This window comes from Heptranchias perlo, chromosome 12, assembly GCF_035084215.1.
Source record: "Heptranchias perlo isolate sHepPer1 chromosome 12, sHepPer1.hap1, whole genome shotgun sequence".
Taxonomy (NCBI): Eukaryota; Metazoa; Chordata; class Chondrichthyes; order Hexanchiformes; family Hexanchidae; genus Heptranchias; species Heptranchias perlo.
In genome coordinates this window covers 40,015,758-40,036,458 of record NC_090336.1, presented here as the reverse complement: position 1 = coordinate 40,036,458, position 20,701 = coordinate 40,015,758, and the positions used below count along the sequence as shown (strand labels likewise).

Here is a 20,701-nt window from a genome sequence, read left to right as displayed (position 1 = left end):
CCACTCACCCATCACTCCTGTCCTTGCTGACCTATATTGACTACTAGTTCTCCAAAGCCACAAATATAAAATTCTCATGGTTAAATCCCTTCATGGTCTCACCCCTCCTTATCTCTGTAACTTCCTCCAGTCCTACAACCCCTCCCCAAACTCTCCTATCTTCAACTCTGGCCTCTAGTGCATTCCCCCCCACCTCCTTCACCCCACTACTAGCAGCCATACCTTCAGCCAGCTAAGCTCTGGAATTCTCACCCTAAACCCCTGGTTCTCCAACTCCCACTGCTCCTTTAAAGCCCACCTCTTTGACCAAGCTTCCTAAAATCTCCTCCTTTGGCTCTGCATTCATTTTTGTCTCACTAAGCCTCTGTAAAGAGCCTTGGGCCCTCTTCCTATATTAAAGGCACTATATGAAATGGAAGTTATTGTTGTTGCTGATGATGATAAGATCCACTAATAGGATTTGCTACAGGTATTATAATTGAGTCTTTTTACAGAATTAGGCCATCTCATGCCTTCCAATGTGGGCTCTGCTAAGACAACTTGCAATTGGTCTACAAATACATCTAACTATAGAAGCACTAGAGTGGTTTGTATATCTTTTATCTGAGGTGTGTGTTCAAATGTAGTTCAAATTGATGGGAAGAAGATCTCCTCTTTCTGTTGGCAATAAGAGTGCTATGTTAAATGAGTTTGTGCAGTTCCAAGATGGCATAGGCCTAAATCATTAATTGGCACTCATATCACAGAACAGCTGGTGTGGGAAACGGAAAAACGTGTTATACTGGTACAGTTGGGGTTGCTATTCGAAGGCTGAGTACATTGTAGTATCAATGGCACAATAGGGAGAGCTTTACGCTGCACTGAATTGCGCCAATCTGACATGGGAGTACTTGATGCTGACATTGTGCCCCCGAAATTCGACTAATTCAAAACTATATGACTCAAGTCCTTTCCTGATCCAAGTTCCAACACACTTGTCCTTGTCAAGCTCCATTGGCTCTTTGTGCCCCAGCAAAAAAAATCAATTTCAAGATTTTTGTTTGCATTTTCAAATACCTTTATAGTCTTTTTCCACCCTACCCAAGTAATCTTCTCCAGCCATGCATTCCATCTCACATCCCTGTTCCTCTAACTTCAGTTCCTCTCTTTCTGCTCAAACACCAGAGGCTGATTTTTCAGTTACCGTGACCCTGCTCTTTCTAGAATTTACTCCCAATCCACTTTGCCTTGCTACCTCTCTCACGGCCTTCAAAAGCCTTCTTAAAAAAAGAAAAAAACATCTCTTCAATTGTGCTTTTGGTATTTCCCCTCTCCACCATCCCCGGTAACTTTTTTCCTATTGCTGCATAATGTCTACCCTTGTAATGCTGCGTATACTTGGTGCACGAGTCATTTCAACACAACATAAATATTGTTTAATAGGATCTTATCAAAAATGTCTACCTTTCATTGAATCTCCCAATCACATCCTGATGTGATTCCGTTCTGAAACGTGTATGGACATCCTTGGGTAGGGGAGGGAGAAGGAAGAGGGAAGAACAAATCAAAATCAAGACAAAACAAATTATTAATAAAAAACTGGAATAAATTCAGACGGTTATACTTTTAGGGAGGCAGCAGATTTTAGTGTAGTCTCCTATCCCACTTAAGTTTAAAAAAACTTTCTGAAACACATTGTTCGAAGGAACCAATAATTTAAAGAAAAGAGGTCCCTTGTGGTTAAAATCAAATATAGCCTTTTAAAAGTCTATCAAGATGAAGAAGCACTCAAGAGTAGAGTTGCTACAGATTCAAGACTGCATGCAGGGTTGATTCCAACCAAGTTTACTTTCAAACTAAAGGAAATAAAAAGACCAAATCAATACTCAGCACATTTGATAATTAAGATCTAACTTACAGGGAGGACTTGAGCGTATACAAATGCATCATGAAGCTAGACAGCATCCAGAATGACTATTTTCAAAAGGAACTCCATGTCTGGTGAGGAAATTCACTCATGTTGTTTGCAAACAATCTAAAGCATTTTACATGTCATACATTGGTGCTATAACATAAATACCTCCATGTTCCATAGCACGCAGTGTCATTAAAATACCTTGCTTGTGTAAAGGTACAAGATTCTAGCTATTTAGCAGAGTTATTTGTACACGAGAATAGAAGTAGACCTTTGGACCCAACGAGCCTGCTCCAAAATTTTTATTAGCCACGGTAGCTCTAGCTTTTGAATTCCAATTCCCATGTGGATTTTCTCCCTATCCCTTAATGTCCTTACTTCCCTACATTATAACAGTACTTCATTGGCTGTAAAGAGCTTTGGGACGTCCTGAAGTCGTGAAATGCAAGTTCTTTCTTTCTTCTTTTTCCCAACTGTGCATTTTACAACTAGGATTTTTGCAGAATTGAAAATTGATATACAGTAATGTACTAGATTACATAATACTGTCAATTTAGATCAATGGTTATACAATACTGTAATGTCAGCTCAATGGTATCCTTAGTTACCTTAGGATTTCCAATGTAATGTACTAACACCAAATAAGTTGAATCCTTGTTTGGTTTGTTTTTCCACTTACAGTAATGTAATTACCCTTCTCTCATGGAGGCCTGCAATTTTTGGTCTCCACACTCCACAGGAAGCCAGCCAGCTGATCTCAAGAATGACCCTCATCAACAAATAGCTCCTCAGCCAGTTTTGAAATTTAGGCTCACACACTTCCCAAATGACATCTAGAACTAAAAAGGACGTTAATTTGCACTGTCGCAACTGGAACTGTTTGCTGATGTCATTCAAGTGACGGCCTGGTAAGGTCAAAAAGGGAAGGTTTGTGAAGTAAGGGAAATTAGACAAAATTTAAACCATCCCCATCAAAGTGGGCAACTTTGTTCCAAGGATGGTTTTTGCAGTTCAAGCCGAGTTAGCCGCTCTCAGCCTTGGCAAAAGTAATGGTAATACAAAAATTAGCTTCAATGATCCTGGAAAGAAAGAGAAAATATCAGCCAGAGTTCCCCTCCTGACCATCTGGTAGAGGTGAAAGCGTTGTTGGGGGAAAAGACAGGATTGGGCTCAGCTGTAATGCTCCCTTCAGTTAACTAGCCCAGGACATTCACAGTCAAAGTTCATATATTAATAAAAGCCATTTTGGCAAGGTATCCGAAGCTGTCTGGCATGTAGTGAAACATGCGCCAGCAGAGAGAGGAGGGAAGAGCATAAAACTAGCAAGAACAAAAGAAAATTTTTCAAAACTTTTTTACATGCGGGAAGTAACTACCAATGTAAAATATTCACCCCTAAACTGAGCTTCCCTTTTAAAGATTCTAAATTTGTCCAGTTAAGTCCAATCAGCACTGAATGTCTCAAACAACATAATGATTATAATGCCCATCTTTTGTAAAAATAAAACTAATTGCGCTTGAATTAATGAAAACATTTACACAAACACCATTATTTATCCAATACTTTTTCAAAGTTCTCTTCTCCTTTCCTAAAGCTGCTAGCTCTTGCTGGGGTACAGTCGCACATCTGTCAGCAGCCTTCTGATACCTCATCAAATTGTTATTATTTATGAGTGAACCCACAGAGTAAGTGTTGGCAAGCTATTGTTCACAGTCAAACCTGATCTGGCCCTCACTCCACATCCGCACACTTGTACTTTCCAGCAAGGGTCACGGGACGGTAATCAGAAACAGGAATGCTGGCTTATTTTTCCCCTACCTAGCTCAGAGACACCAAGGCCAATTGTAGGGCCACAAGTACAGCCTTACCAGAGTCTAACTAGCGCAGGACATGCTACGAATCAAACCTGCAACTTTTGGATCTACATGACCTAGTAGTACATCAGGGAGCTAAACAAATAAACAGCTTAAGAAATTATGATACACTCTGCTATATGATAGGAAATCAAACATGTAAAGCAAAACAAATACTAAAATGATCAATATCACCATCACCAATTACAATATCAGTAGCATAAGACAGATATCAGCCAATTACCACATGGATGCCATAGGGAGACATGACATCAGTACAAGCTAGCATACCAACTTTCCAGTGAAAAGAACTGTTGGGTACTGGCAGAATTACAGCAGTCTACCAAACACAACACATACCATTGTCATTGTATAAAGTTGTTTCAAGGAGTTGACAGTTCTCAGCAGAATCACAACAAGTCCACCTCCTTCCACTGTCTCAACCGTCCTGGCCAAAAGGTTTGGAGTCAGGGCTTCAAAGTCCTGGGAGATAAGACGACAACAGAATGTTCAAACATTCCCTTTCACATCTTACCAGTGAAGGTGGCAATAATAGTTTATAAATAAATTTTCCTTTTAAAACTGCCATATTCATTGTTGCTAATATATTACAGATCCCCAACATTCCTGGGCAGAATGTCCACTGAACACTACTGTGTGTAACCCAAGAATTCAAACTAATGTGATTCTAAGAGGCCACCAGAGAGGAGTCAAAGGCTATTTGATGCAGCAAAGGATGCTACTGCAAAGTTTGAGGTGAAGGCTACATTGCTACTCAATATTCAGTCATTAGGTAAATCCAAGAGTATAATGGCATACTGCAGTACCACAAACCTACTACCAGGCAACAAGCCAGTGCCAACTGAAATCAGACTCTAATGTTAGCTCCAATGTTTGACATGCTGTATCGTACTAGTATAGACCACAGCCAAAAGGAGCTTCTGCAGGCTCTACACTATGCATTCCACTTAGGACCCAAATCTCTGCAGGCTCACTCTAGAATAAAACGTCAGGTAAATTTGACCTTTAACCTCCCCCCCTCTAGGCGGTGACTCCTTCCTGCGGTACAATTTCACAGGTACTGGAAGACCTCCTATGCCTCACTCAAGTGTTCATTATTCATGTGCGAGATCAGCAGTATTCTTCATGGGTGAGGGAAGGCATAGCAAACCTGATCCTGCCCTCAACTGAAATGCATATACAGACACACACACACACCTTGCTTCGAGCAGGTGTCACTGAATATTGAACAATTTTACTCTCTAATTCAGGAGTGCTAACCATACTATTGTTCTAGCTAACTCAGTACAGACCAAAGATCAAGCTTGGGATCTTTCTGGTCTGTATGGCTCAGCCATCCTCAAAATATTAATTATAAATGGCTATAATCTCACTGCTAGCCACAATAATCTTGTCCTTTTTCATGCACACAAAAATGAATACAAATAGTATACACACCTGCAGAACACACATCCCGTACGTGTTACCCAGAATTTTATGAGTCTCATTATAATAGCAGTATCGAATGTTGGTTGCAGCTACAAAAAGTTCAAAGGGATCATCCTGCTTGAGGTCAAGTGTACCGCTTTTTATCTTCTTCTGTAACTGTCTCATTCGCTTCTTCCTGTGACTGGAGGAGAACCAAATAAGTAGCATTTATACAACAGCAGCATTAACTGTAATGGCTGTGTCACACTCAGTAACAATTACCTGTAAAATGCAGGCAAGACTTGTAAATACAAGCCTAGTCAGCCTGGAAATTCATTCATTTTAGCATTTCTTCTCCACATATACAGGTATGAATCTTGCTGTACCTATTTATCCTATGCATTCCAAAAGATTCCAAGCTCCACTTTGTTTTGACTTCAGTGGCCGGGGTTATGCATTATAGGGAATTGGGCCGTTGCCACCATACAAGGCTACTTTCTCCTCTTATTTGCTAATGTGGACACCAAGATTTGAACTCGGTAGCCACTAGGTTAAAAGAAACATTATAGTAATGGGAAAAATCCTCAATCTAAGATTCTTTTTTTTTTAAAAAATAGTAGCAGATCCTTCTTAAGAACATAAGAAATAGGAGCAGGAGGAAGCCATGGATCCCCTTGAGCCTGCTCCGCCATTCATTAAGATCACGGCTGATCTTCGACCTCAACTCCACTTTCCTGCCCAATCCCCATATCCGTTGATTCCCTCAGAGTCCAAAAACCCATCAATCTCAGTCTTGAATATACTCAACGACTGAGTATCCATAGACCTTTGGGGTAGAGAATTTCAAAGATTCACATCACTCTGATTGAAGAAATTCCTCCTCATCTCAGTCCTAAGTCGCCCACACCTTATCCTGAGACTATGTCCCCTAGATCTAGACTTGCCAGCCAGGGGATACAGCCTCTCAGCATCTACCCTGTCAAGCCCTCCAAGAATTTTATATGTTTCAAACTCCAGAGAATACAGGCCCATTCTACTCAATCTCTCCTCATAGGACAACCCTCTCATTCCAGGAATCAATCCAGTGAACCCTCGTCACACCGTCTCCAAGGCAAGTACATCCTTCCTTAGGTAAGGAGACCAAAATTGCACACAGTACTCTATGTGTGGTCTTAGCAAAGCCCTGTACAATTGTAGCAAGGCTTCCTTACTCTTGTACTCCAACCATCTTGCAATAAAGGCCAACATACCATTTGCCTTCCTAATTGCTTGCTGTACCTGCATGCAACTTTCTGCGTTTCATGGACAAGGACATCCAAATCTCTGTAAACACCAACATTTAATAGTTTCTCACCACTTAATATTCTGTTTTTCCATTCTTCCAATCAAAAAGAGAACATCCTCACATTTCCCCACATTATACTCCATCTGCCACCTTCTTGCCCACTCACTTAACCTGTTATATCCCTTTGCAGACTCTGTATCCTCCTCACAGCTTGCTTTCCCACCTAGCTTTGTATCATCAGCAAACTTGACTATTTCCCTGGTTTTCAAATCCTTCAGATTAAACTAAAAAGTCCTATTACAGTAAGAGAACAGGCAAGCTTTCATTTGCACTAAGAAAAACATATTAATGCATGCTGGGACAATCGCCAGACCACGTACTGAGACTGCAGCATCTTGGGAATTGCAGACCCAGGTGTACTTGGTAACTCCCTTCAACTGACAAAGCGATAGTTCTAGGAAAAACATCAGCTACAAGCCCTGGCTTTCAAGCATTTGAGGTCTCAAGTGTTAAGAAGGTACTCAAAGACACAAAATATAATTTTATAGGTAAGTTTAATCACGTTATTGCAAAATATATATTTTTTAAAAATATATTTATGTTACTAATCTTTTGATCCAGTCATTAACAGAAAAAAGGTGGGCAAATTAGTATTTTATTAAGAAGTATTTTCAGTGATTTGATTGGTTCAACTTTTCTTTTACTGGAAGATAGCACATTAAGTATTGTAACATTCTGCTAACTGGTGACAAGTTTTCCATGTTATCTACTTCCTCAGTTCTGATTGTTATACTTCAAAGCGTGAAAGACACTTTTGATTAAAAGTATCACATCAAATTATCACGTTTTTACACTTCAGTAAGTGCCAATTTGTAACATACAAGGCAATCCCCTGTGGTATTGCACGTAGAGAATCGAGAAATGAGTATGTGTATTCTCCTGGTGAAGCACCGTTAGAGTGGGGGATAACTGGACCCGGGCTCGTAGACATACTTCAGTGCCGATTTTAAAGCTATACATCCTGTCCTTATTTTGACATTAACACTTTGATTTTATATTATTTTTAGTTAAATCACAAAACATATGGCAATTTGGGAAGCAGAGAATAGAGTTGGTTGGAGCATAGGAGTTTCTCCATAGTACAGACCGAGGAGCTGGAAGACAAAACAGAGCCACTACAATGCCATGCTGGTGGGTGGGTAATAACAGTTGAACAAACATAAGCAGTTTTGATTATAAATGCAGACATAGTAATTATAATGGGTATAGGAAGTGTTTACAGCTGCAAGATTTTTAATACATTACACAGTTAGAGAATAGATTTAAGCCATACAAAATAATTCAATAAAATTCTACATCGGAATCAGTATTTAGCACATCGATGTATTACCTGCTGAAGCCAAGCTCCTTCTTGTAACACCACAACACAGATGGCCTGGCCTTCACTGTAGCTTTAGACAGCATATGATGAAGTATAACCACCTGCAGTGAAAACAGACGAAAACATTACTGTGAGCTATCTGCCGTATTGTTCATGCCCTTAGTAATGCAATTATTAGTAGAGCATTTTCATTAACAAGAACATAGAAAGTCAGTTGGCATGGCCCATTGGTGTAACAATGGACTTTGCTCCGAAGTAGAATATAGGATTATGCTGCAACTAATCCCCACTGCAAACATTTGACCTCCAATGGGAAACAAAGGAAACGTGCTCAGGTGAAACCAGATTATTTCACAATAGGATAGAGATGAAAAACCACCGCGCAAGTTGTCCCAGACAGCTCTTAAACACCATTTCGGCGCCAGCTATACACAAGTACAGGCAGAAAATGAACACTTACATTTATTTTATTTTCAAGTTCCACCTTGACCAGAATGAAGTAATGCACCAACAATCTGAAATGTTCCTTGTTGTAGTTTCTCATGCTGCACCCACTTGTTGTGACATTTAACAGGTTTATTGTGCACCAATGTGCCATACAACAACTTGCATTTATATAGCACCTTTAACACAGTAAAAATGACCCAAGATACTTCACGGTGGCATAAGGGTAAACTGAATGGTGAGCCATAAGAGGACATTAGGAACCAGGACCAAAAGCTTGATCAAAAACGTGAATTTAAAGGAAGACCTTAAAGGAGGAGAGGGAGGTGGAGAGGCAGAAGGGATTAGGGAGGGAATTCCAGGACTTGGATCGAAGGTGGCCAAAGGCTGCCAATGGTGCGGCGGAGAGAGGAACTGACGCACAAGAGGCCAGTCAGAGGAACAGAGTGTTCAGGGGGGATCGTAAGGCTGGAGAAAGTTAAAGAGATAGGTAGAGGGATGGAATCAGTGGTAAGGATATGGAGCTTGTGAAGAGGGGGAAAGACAATGGCTTCAGTCTTGGCTAATGTTTAGCTGGAGGAAGACCAGATGTCAGACAAGCAGTCAGACACTACAGAGGAGAGGAGGTGTTGCAAAACGTGGAGGAGAGGTAGAGCTGGCTGTCGTTGGCATTCATGTAAAAGTTGACCCCATGTCTGCAGATGATGTCACTAAGGGGCAGCATGTAGACGAGGAAGAGAAAGAGGCCAAGGATAGATCCTTGGGGAACTTCTGAGGTAACTGGCAGCGGGAAGAGAAGCCTGCTGCAGATATTCTGACTACAATCGTACAGGCAAGAGTGGAACCAGTTGAGAATAGTTCCACTGAGCTGGTCAACAGAGATATCGGAGGAGGACCAATATCAGAGATTGATAGATTTTTGTTAGGCGAGGGTATTGAGGGTTACGAAACCAAGGCGGGTAGATGGAATTAAGATACAGATCAGCCATGATCTTATTGAATGGCAGGGCAGGCTAGAGGGGCTGAATGGCCTACTCCTGTTCCTATGTTCTTAGGACGTTATGGTCGACTATGTCAAAGGCTGCAGAGAGGTCAAATAGGTATAATACACCATGGTCGCAGTCACAGAGCATGTCCTTTATGACTTTGGTTTGGACCATTTTGATGCTCAATATACCGGTCACATTTTGGGATTTTTAACCATTTTTCCACGTTACTTGCTATCAGAGACTACTAGGTGCAAGATGTCACATTTCAGGTCACGTGGAACATGGGTTTTCCTTTGGAAGCAAGCTTTTGCATTGGGTACAATGTCACTGGCCACTCTTGTAAATGGTCGCTGTATCTTACGTTCAGGTGTGCGCCTGTACTGCCCAATATCTAATCGTATGATAGTGTAACCCGAGGATATAACAATAGTACCCCTTGTGGTCTGAACTGGATATTGTGTCTTTCCCGCACCCTCATGTGTGCTTGTTTGATCTATTGGTAGGTGGAGTGATAACACTTTAGTTGGACGAGGCCAGATACAAATAGTTACGTGGCTTTATTTTACAGCTCTTTTACCAACTGGTTACCACCATATGCTCTTGATCTCACAGACGGTGGAATAGTGACTTGCAGGCAACAAGTTGCAAATCAAGTTCAAGTAAAATTAAACAGAAGTAAAACAAATTGCAAAATTTGTTACATTACAATCCTTAACTAACATCCCCATTTCAAAATAATAAACATCTCAAAGCTCTAGTAGATTGCAGAAGTAACACTCTTAGTTTGGATCAGGTATCTGCGGTAGAGGTTTTACTTGAGACTTGATGCTCATGGGCCACTCAACTAACCCTGACTTGTTAGTCACTAGCTGAAGTAGAAATACACTAAAGAATCATGGCTGATGTTACACCTCTCCCTTCACTTTCAAATCTGCACGACAAGGATGAAAAAGATATCCCACACTATTAAATAAAACTATCAATCAGAAACCGGGAAACTCTAGGAATGAAATCTGCTCAGCGTGGCCATATGTAAAATTTCAGCCCCAGTGAGGATAGAGGGGGCGTGCTGCTCTGCCTCCTGTGCATTTGAAACATATCTTCATTTGGCAAATTGTTAGTAAAATATCAGCAATACTGTTAACACAAGTGAAGGAATGCAGTTCAATCAGCTGACTACTGCACATCATTGGGACCTTATAAAAATCCATGATTCCTTTACATGTGTGTTGCAAATGATTTCAGCAGCTGTTAAATACTGAGTAAGAGACTACAGAACATATCTTCATTCCCATTATTCTATATTTATGCAAAAAAATGCTCTAGTGCGTTCGCCTTAGGATTACAAATACATTGAGATACAGTAATACTCTGATGACAACAGTGAAAAATTATTTTATCTATACATTTTATTTTATTTGTACTTCACAAATCATTAAAAGTAGCAACACATGTTAACAAGCCAATATAAAATACAAACAAAGCACTAAGGTTCATTTCTAGAGGATTAGAATTGAAAAGCAAAGGTTATACTTCTGGGTTTCTAGTCTACTACCATAACCTTACCATACCTGCAGCATCTGGCATCTGTATGTCAATATCTCCCTACCTAAAGTCTTTTACAATCTTACTCACTATTAGCCAAACCTCCTACTTTTGTGTCAGCAAATTTAAAGATTGTGTTCCGTATACTCAAGTCCAAATATATAACAAAAACAAAAGTGGACCCAGCACTGACCTCTGACATACACTATTTCCTAACCTTCTCCATTTACCCCAATTCTGTTTCCTGTCCTTCAACCAACTTTCTATACCTGTTGCTACATTTCCTCATAACTTATCTTTTCTCTTCTGGCATTTAAAAAAAAACATGCCCCTCGTGAGAAACCAGAGTCCGGTCGTTTATCTTATTGCTGTTCATGGGATCTTGCTGTGCATAAATCGGCTGCCATGTTCTCCTATATTAAAACAGTAACTACAATTCAAAAGTAATTCAGTGGCTGGGAAGTGCTTTGGGATGTTCTGAGGTCATGAAAGGTGCAAAATAAATGCAAGTTTTCTTTTTTTAAACTGGTCTATAGTTACCCACTTTATCCTTCTCTCCCTTCTTGAATAAGGGTGAATATCTGGCTGATCCCCAGTTCCACAGTATTTGCAAAATTAAGGAAGATTGAAGATTTGTGACCAGAGCCTTTGCTAGCTCTTTCTGACTTCTATCAACAGCTTATGATGCATGTCATCAGGACCCAGTGACTTTTTCACCTTGACTTCTGCTCATTTTTTCAGAATTCCTTTTGTATGGATCATGTTCTAACCCAATAATTCAGCCTCTTAATAAAGTACATTCATTCTATATCAAAACTATGATGCGAACATAGTTCCATTTTAACTTCATACCTGATCTCTACCATGATCTCCTACAATGACAAACAGTGTCCTTTGGCGCTGCATCACACCATTTTCAATGAGAACCCGGATACGATTATCTAGTTTCTTCCTGAACATTTTGAGGCTTCAGGCACAGATGGATTCTTCCTAAAAAGGTTTTAAAGAGCATGTTTTGGAAAGGGTTACTTGTAAATACACAGATCAAAAAGTAACAGTAATGTCCTACTATATTCCAGGCTCAATAATACCATGAATGGTACAAATTTAATTTTCCTCCGTCAGCTTTTCAGCATGCAGGAAAAAAGCCACAATCCCCAAATCCAGGACACAAGAGTTGTTCCGTGGGTCTTCCATCATTCAACAAGTTTAGCCTCCGAGGAGCTGAACCATGCCGACCAGCACCCAGGTTCAATCCTCAGTATCGAGGGTGTCAGCTGATCTCAAGTCGATTGGTATCAGCACCCATGAGAATCACAGAAGTTACGAAGGGGTGGGGGGGGGGGAAGCGATGACCGCCGCCCGGCAACAAGCGTCAGAATGTCTCAAGACTCTCTCCTGCTTGTAGGTGGAACTACAAACAGTGTTGAAAGAGGCCTCGGGGACCCCCTGGGCCCCCCTCTCCCGGGGACAACGACATCCCCCCCCGGGCCCATCTCTCCCGGGGACAACGACAACCCCCCCACCCCGACCCGGGCCCCGATCTCCCGGGGACAATGACATCACCCACCGCGGGCCCACCTCTCCCGGGGACAACGACACCCCCCCCGTGCCCCCCTCTCGCGGGGACAACGACACCCCCCCCCCCGGGCCCCTCTCTCCCGGGGACAACGACACCTCCCCACCCACCGCCCCCCCCCGGGACGACAGGCCCCCGGATTTATCCCAGCCGTCCCCCCCGGGTCAATCCCTCCCTTGGGGGACACTCACCGGTCTATCTCTCTCTTTCTTTTTCTCCCTCTCTCTCAAAATATATCCGAGGGGAACACTCACCTCTCTCTCCATCTCGTTCTCTCCATACCTTTCTCTATCTCTCCCTCTATCCCGGGGACACTCACCTATCTCTCCATTTCATATATCTCCTCTCTCTCAAACCCGGGGGGACACTCACCTCTCTCTCAATATTATATATCTCCTCTCCCTCTATCCCGGGGACACTCACCTCTCTCTCCATCCCGGGGACACTCACCTCTCTCTCCATCCCGGGGACACTCACCTCTCTCTCTCAAAATGATATATCTCCTCTCCCACTATCCCAGGGACACTCACCACTCTCTCTCGAAATTATATATCTCCTCTCCCTCCATACCTGGGACACTCATCTCTCTCTCGATATTATGTATCTCCTCTCCCTCCATACATGGGACACTCACCTCTCTCTCTATATTATATATCTCCTCTCCCTCTATCCCGGGGTGACACTCACCTATCGCTCTCGATATTACATATCTCCTCTCACTCTATCCAGGGGACACTCACCTCTCTCTTTATATTAAATATCTCCTCTCCCTCAATCCTGGGGGGACACTCACCTCTCTCTCCTTATATTATATATCTGCTCTCCCTCTCTCCCAGGGGGACACTCACCTCTCTCTCTATATTATATATCTCCTCTCCCTCCATCCCGGGGACACTCAACTCTCTCTCTCGAAATTATAGATCTCCTCTCTCTCTATCCCGGGGACACTCACCTCTCTCTCTCGATATTATATATCTCCACTCCCTCCATCCCGGGGACACTCACCTCTCCCTCAAAATGATATATCTCCTCTCCCTCTATCCCGGGGACACTCACCACTCTCTCTCCATATGAAATATCTCCTCTCCCTCTCCATATAAAATATCTGCTCTCCCTCTCTCCCAGGGACACTCACCTCTCTCTCTATATTATATATCTCCCCTCCCTCCATCCAGGGGACACTCACCTCTCTCTCCATATTAGATATCTCCTCTCCCTCGAGACCGGGGACACTCCTCTCTCTCTCTATATTATATATCTGCTCTCCCTCTATCCCGGGGACACTCCACTCTCTCCCGATATTATATATCTCCTCTCCCTCTATCCCGGGGGGACACTCACCTCTCTCTCTATATTATATATCTCCTCTCCCTCTATCCCCGGGACACTCACCTCTCTCTCTATATTATATATCTCCTCTCCCTCTATCCCGGGGACACTCACCTCTCTCTCTCCATATTATATATCTCCTCTCCCTCCATCCCGGGGGGACACTCACCTCTCTCTCTCTCTATATTATATATCTCCTCTCCCTCTATCCCGGGGACACTCCTCTCTCTCTCTATATTATATCTCCTCTCCCTCTATCCCGGGGGACACTCACCTCTCTCTTTATATTATATATCTCCTCTCCCTCTATCCCGGGGACACTCACCTCTCTCCCTATATTATATATCTCCTCTCCCTCTATCCCCGGGACACTCCTCTCTCTCTCTTTATATTATATATCTCCTCTCCCACTATCCCGGGGACACTCACCTCTCTCCCTATATTATATATCTCCTCTCCCTCTATCCCGGGGGACACTCACCTCTCTCTCTATATTATATATCTCCTCTCCCTCTATCCCGGGGACACACTTCCCTCTCTCTCTATATTATATATCTCCTCTCCCACTATCCCAGGGGACACTCACTTCTCTCTCTATATTATATATCTCCTCTCCCTCTATCCCGGGGACACTCACCTCTCTCTCTATATTATATATCTCCTCTCCCTCTATCCCGGGGACACTCACCTCTCTCTCTCTATATTATACATCTCCTCTCCCTCTATCCCGGGGACACTCACCTCTCTCTCTATATTATATATCTCCTCTCCCTCTATCCCGGGGACACTCACCTCTCTCTATATATTATATATCTCCTCTCCCTCTATCCCGGGGACACTCACCTCTCTCTCTTTTTATTATATATCTCCTCTCCCTCTATCCCGGGGACACTCACCTCTCTCTCTCTATATTATATATCTCCTCTCCCTCTATCCCGGGGACACACTTCCCTCTCTCTCTATATTATATATCTCCTCTCCCACTATCCCAGGGGACACTCACTTCTCTCTCTATATTATATATCTCCTCTCCCTCTATCCCGGGGACACTCACCTCTCTCTCTATATTATATATCTCCTCTCCCTCTATCCCGGGGACACTCACCTCTCTCTCTCTATATTATATATCTCCTCTCCCTCTATCCCGGGGACACTCACCTCTCTCTCTATATTATATATCTCCTCTCCCTCTATCCCGGGGACACTCACCTCTCTCTATATATTATATATCTCCTCACCCTCTATCCCGGGGACACTCACCTCTCTCTCTTTTTATTATATATCTCCTCTCCCTCTATCCCGGGGACACTCACCTCTCTCTCTCTATATTATATATCTCCTCTCCCTCTATCCCGGGGACACTCACTTCTCTCTCTCGATATTTTATATCTCCTCTCCCTCCATCCTGGGGGGACACTCACCTCTCTCGATATTATATATCTCCTCTCCCTCTATCCCGGGGACACTCACCTCTCTCTCTTTTTATTATATATCTCCTCTCCCTCTATCCCGGGGACACTCACCTCTCTCTCTATATTATATATCTCCTCTCTCTCCATCCCGGGGGGACACTCACCTCTCTCTCTATATTATATATCTCCTCTCCCTCCATCCCGGGGGGACACTCACCTCTCTCTCTATATTACATATCTCCTCTCCCTCTATCCCAGGGACACTCCTCTCTCTCTCTATATTATATATCTCCTCTCCCTCTATCCCAAGGGACACTCACCTCTCTCTCTATATTATATTTCTCCTCTCTCTCTATCCCGGGGACACTCCTCTCTCTCTCTCTCTCTATTATATATCTCCTCTCCCTCTATCCCGGGGGGACACTCACCTCTCTCTCTATATTATATATCTCCTCTCCCTCTATCCCGGGGACACTCACCTCTCTCTCTATATTATATATCTCCTCTCCCTCTATCCCGGGGACACTCACCTCTCTCTCTATATTACATATCTCCTCTCCCTCTATCCCAGGGACACTCCTCTCTCTCTCTATATTATATATCTCCTCTCCCTCTATCCCGGGGACACTCACCTCTCTCTCTATATTACATATCTCCTCTCCCTCTATCCCAGGGACACTCCTCTCTCTCTCTATATTATATATCTCCTCTCCCTCTATCCCAAGGGACACTCACCTCTCTCTCGATATTTTATATCTCCTCTCCCTCCATCCTGGGGGGACACTCACCTCTCTCGATATTATATATCTCCTCTCCCTCTATCCCGGGGACACTCACCTCTCTCTCTTTTTATTATATATCTCCTCTCCCTCTATCCCGGGGACACTCACCTCTCTCTCTCTCGATATTTTATATCTCCTCTCCCTCCATCCTGGGGGGACACTCACCTCTCTCTCTATATTATATATCTCCTCTCCCTCTATTCCGGGGACACTCACCTCTCTCTCTCTCGATATAATATATCTCCTCTCCCTCTATCCCGGGGACACTCACCTCTCTCTCTATATTATATATCTCCTCTCCCTCTATCCCGGGGACACTCACCTCTCTCTCTATATTATATATCTCCTCTCCCTCTATCCCGGGGACACACACCTCTCTCTCCATATTATATATCTCCTCTCCCTCTATCCCGGGGACACTCCTCTCTCTCTCTATATTATATATCTCCTCTCCCTCTATCCCGGGGACACTCACCTCTCTCTATATTATAGATCTCCTCTCCCTCTATCCCGGGGGGACACTCCCCTCTCTCTCAATATTATATATCTCCTCTCCCTCTATCCCGGGGGGACACTCACCTCTCTCTCTATATTATATATCTCCTCTCCCTCTATCCCGGGGACACTCACCTCTCTCTCTATATTATATATCTCCTCTCCTTCTATCCCAGGGACACTCACCTCTCTCTCTATATTACATATCTCCTCTCCCTCTATCCCGGGGACACTCACCTCTCTCTCTCTATATTATATATCTCCTCTCCCTCTATCCCAGGGACACTCCTCTCTCTCTCTATATTATATAACAACTCTCCCTCTATCCCAGGGACACTCCTCTCTCTCTCTATATTATATATCTCCTCTCCCTCTATCCCGGGGACACTCACCTCTCTCTATATTATATATCTCCTCTCCCTCTATCCCAGGGACACTCCTCTCTCTCTCTATATTATATATCTCCTCTCCCTCTATCCCAGGGGACACTCCCCTCTCTCTCTATATTATATATCTCCTCTCCCTCTATCCCAGGGACACTCCTCTCTCTCTCTATATTATATATCTCCTCTCCCTCCATCCCGGGGGGACACTCACCTCTCTCTCTCTCTATATTATATATCTCCTCTCCCTCTATCCCGGGGACACTCCTCTCTCTCTCTATATTATATATCTCCTCTCCCTCTATCCCGGGGGACACTCACCTCTCTCTTTATATTATATATCTCCTCTCCCTCTATCCCGGGGACACTCACCTCTCTCCCTATATTATATATCTCCTCTCCCTCTATCCCCGGGACACTCCTCTCTCTCTCTTTATATTATATATCTCCTCTCCCACTATCCCGGGGACACTCACCTCTCTCCCTATATTATATATCTCCTCTCCCTCTATCCCGGGGGACACTCACCTCTCTCTCTATATTATATATCTCCTCTCCCTCTATCCCGGGGACACACTTCCCTCTCTCTCTATATTATATATCTCCTCTCCCACTATCCCAGGGGACACTCACTTCTCTCTCTATATTATATATCTCCTCTCCCTCTATCCCGGGGACACTCACCTCTCTCTCTATATTATATATCTCCTCTCCCTCTATCCCGGGGACACTCACCTCTCTCTCTCTATATTATTTATCTCCTCTCCCTCTATCCCGGGGACACTCACCTCTCTCTCTATATTATATATCTCCTCTCCCTCCATCCTGGGGGGACACTCACCTCTCTCGATATTATATATCTCCTCTCCCTCTATCCCGGGGACACTCACCTCTCTCTCTTTTTATTATATATCTCCTCTCCCTCTATCCGGGGACACTCACCTCTCTCTCTATATTATATATCTCCTCTCCCTCCATCCCGGGGGGACACTCACCTCTCTCTCTATATTATATATCTCCTCTCCCTCCATCCCGGGGGGACACTCACCTCTCTCTCTATATTATATATCTCCTCTCCCTCTATCCCAAGGGACACTCACCTCTCTCTCTATATTATATTTCTCCTCTCTCTCTATCCCGGGGACACTCCTCTCTCTCTCTCTCTATATTATATATCTCCTCTCCCTCTATCCCGGGGGGACACTCACCTCTCTCTCTATATTATATATCTCCTCTCCCTCTATCCCGGGGACACTCACCTCTCTCTCTATATTATATATCTCCTCTCCCTCTATCCCAGGGACACTCACCTCTCTCTCTATATTACATATCTCCTCTCCCTCTATCCCAGGGACACTCCTCTCTCTCTCTCTATATTATATATCACCTCTCCCTCTATCCCGGGGACACTCACCTCTCTCTCTATATTACATATCTCCTCTCCCTCTACCCCAGGGACACTCCTCTCTCTCTCTATATTACATATCTCCTCTCCCTCTATCCCAGGGACACTCCTCTCTCTCTCTATATTATATATCTCCTCTCCCTCTATCCCAAGGGACACTCACCTCTCTCTCTATATTATATTTCTCCTCTCTCTCTATCCCGGGGACACTCCTCTCTCTCTCTATATGAGATATCTCCTCTCCCTCTATCCCGGGGGGACACTCACCTCTCTCTCGATATTTTATATCTCCTCTCCCTCCATCCTGGGGGGACACTCACCTCTCTCGATATTATATATCTCCTCTCCCTCTATCCCGGGGACACTCACCTCTCTCTCTTTTTATTATATATCTCCTCTCCCTCTATCCCGGGGACACTCACCTCTCTCTCTCGATATTTTATATCTCCTCTCGCTCCATCCTGGGGGGACACTCACCTCTCTCTCTATATTATATATCTCCTCTCCCTCTATTCCGGGGACACTCACCTCTCTCTCTCGATATAATATATCTCCTCTCCCTCTATCCCGGGGACACTCACCTCTCTCTCTTTTTATGAGATATCTCCTCTCCCTCTATCCCGGGGACACTCACCTCTCTCTCTATATTATATATCTCCTCTCCCTCCATCCCGGGGGGACACTCACCTCTCTCTCTATATTATATATCTCCTCTCCCTCTATCCCGGGGACACTCACCTCTCTCTCTATATTATATATCTCCTCTCCCTCTATCCCGGGGACACACACCTCTCTCTCCATATTATATATCTCCTCTCCCTCTATCCCGGGGACACTCACCTCTCTCTCTATATTATATATCTCCTCTCCCTCTATCCCGGGGACACTCCTCTCTCTCTCTATATTATATATCTCCTCTCCCTCTATCCCGGGGACACTCACCTCTCTCTATATTATATATCTCCTCTCCCTCTATCCCAGGGGACACTCACCTCTCTCCCTATATTATATATCTCCTCTCCCTCTATCCCGGGGACACTCACCTCTCTCGATATTATATATCTCCTCTCCCTCTATCCCAGGGGACACTCCCCTCTCTCTCTATATTATATATCTCCTCTCCCTCTATCCCGGGGGGACACTCCCCTCTCTCTCTGTATTATATATCTCCTCTCCCTCTATCCCGGGGACACTCACCTCTCTCTCTATATTATATATCTCCTCTCCCTCTATCCCGGGGACACTCACCTCTCTCTCTCTATTATATATCTCCTCTCCCTCTATCCCGGGGACACTCACCTCTCTCCATATTATATATCTCCTCTCCCTCTATCCCAGGGACACTCACCTCTCTCTCTCTATATTATATATCTCCTCTCCCTCTATCCCGGGGACACTCACCTCTCTCTCTATATTATATATCTCCTCTCCCTCTATCCCGGGGACACTCACCTCTCTCTCTCTATATTATATATCTCCTCTCCCTCTATCCCGGGGACACTCACCTCTCTCTCTATATTATATATCTCCTCTCCCTCTATCCCGGGGGGACACTCACCTCTCTCTCTATATTATATATCTCCTCTCCCTCTATCCCAGGGACACTCACCTCTCTCTCTCTATATTATATATCTCCTCTCCCTCTATCCCGGGGGGACACTCACCTCCCTCTCTATATTATATATCTCCTCTCCCTCTATCCCGGGGACACTCACCTCTCTCTCTCTATATTATATATCTCCTCTCCCTCTATCCCGGGGGGACACTCACCTCTCTCTCTATATTATATATCTCCTCTCCCTCTATCCCGGGGGGACACTCACCTCTCTCTCTATATTATATATCTCCTCTCCCTCTATCCCGGGGACACTCACCTCTCTCTCTCTATATTATATATCTCCTCTCCCTCTATCCCGGGGACACTCACCTCTCTCTCTATATTATATATCTCCTCTCCCTCTATCCCGGGGACACTCACCTCTCTCTCTATATTATATATCTCCTCTCCCTCTATCCCCGGGACACTCCCCTCTCTCTCTATATTATATATCTCCTCTCCCTCTATCCCGGGGACACTCACCTCTCTCTCTATATTATATATCAACTCTCCCTCTATCCCAGGGACACTCCTCTCTCTCTATATATTATATATCTCCTCTCCCTCTATCCCAGGGACACTCCTCTCTCTCTCTCTCGATTATATATCTCCTCTCCCTCTATCCCGGGGACACTCACCTCTCTCTATATTATATATCTCCTCTCCCTCTATCCCAGGGACACTCCTCTCTCTCTCTATATTATATATCTCCTCTCCCTCTATCCCAGGGGACACTCTCCTCTCTCTCTATATTATATATCTCCTCTCCCTCTATCCCAGGGACACTCCTCTCTCTCTCTATATTATATATCTCCTCTCCCTCTATCCCAGGGGACACTCACCTCTCTCTCTATATTATATATCTCCTCTCTCTCTATCCCGGGGACACTCACCTCTCTC

At 43.8% G+C, this 20,701-nt stretch overlaps 1 protein-coding gene across 1 annotated transcript in view; it reads right to left on the bottom strand.

Annotated features, from left to right (window-relative positions):
* Positions 1–20,701, bottom strand: part of nat10 (N-acetyltransferase 10) — a 130,434-nt gene that overhangs the window by 41,081 nt on the left and 68,652 nt on the right. The window contains exons 2-6 of the mRNA XM_067994028.1: positions 11,672–11,809; positions 7,851–7,942; positions 5,206–5,377; positions 4,108–4,230; positions 1,444–1,505 (exon numbers count right to left, since the gene is read on the bottom strand). Of these exons, the coding sequence (XP_067850129.1) occupies positions 1,444–1,505; positions 4,108–4,230; positions 5,206–5,377; positions 7,851–7,942; positions 11,672–11,779 (557 nt within the window). The 5' untranslated portion in view covers positions 11,780–11,809. The remainder of the gene's footprint in view (positions 1–1,443; positions 1,506–4,107; positions 4,231–5,205; positions 5,378–7,850; positions 7,943–11,671; positions 11,810–20,701) is intronic.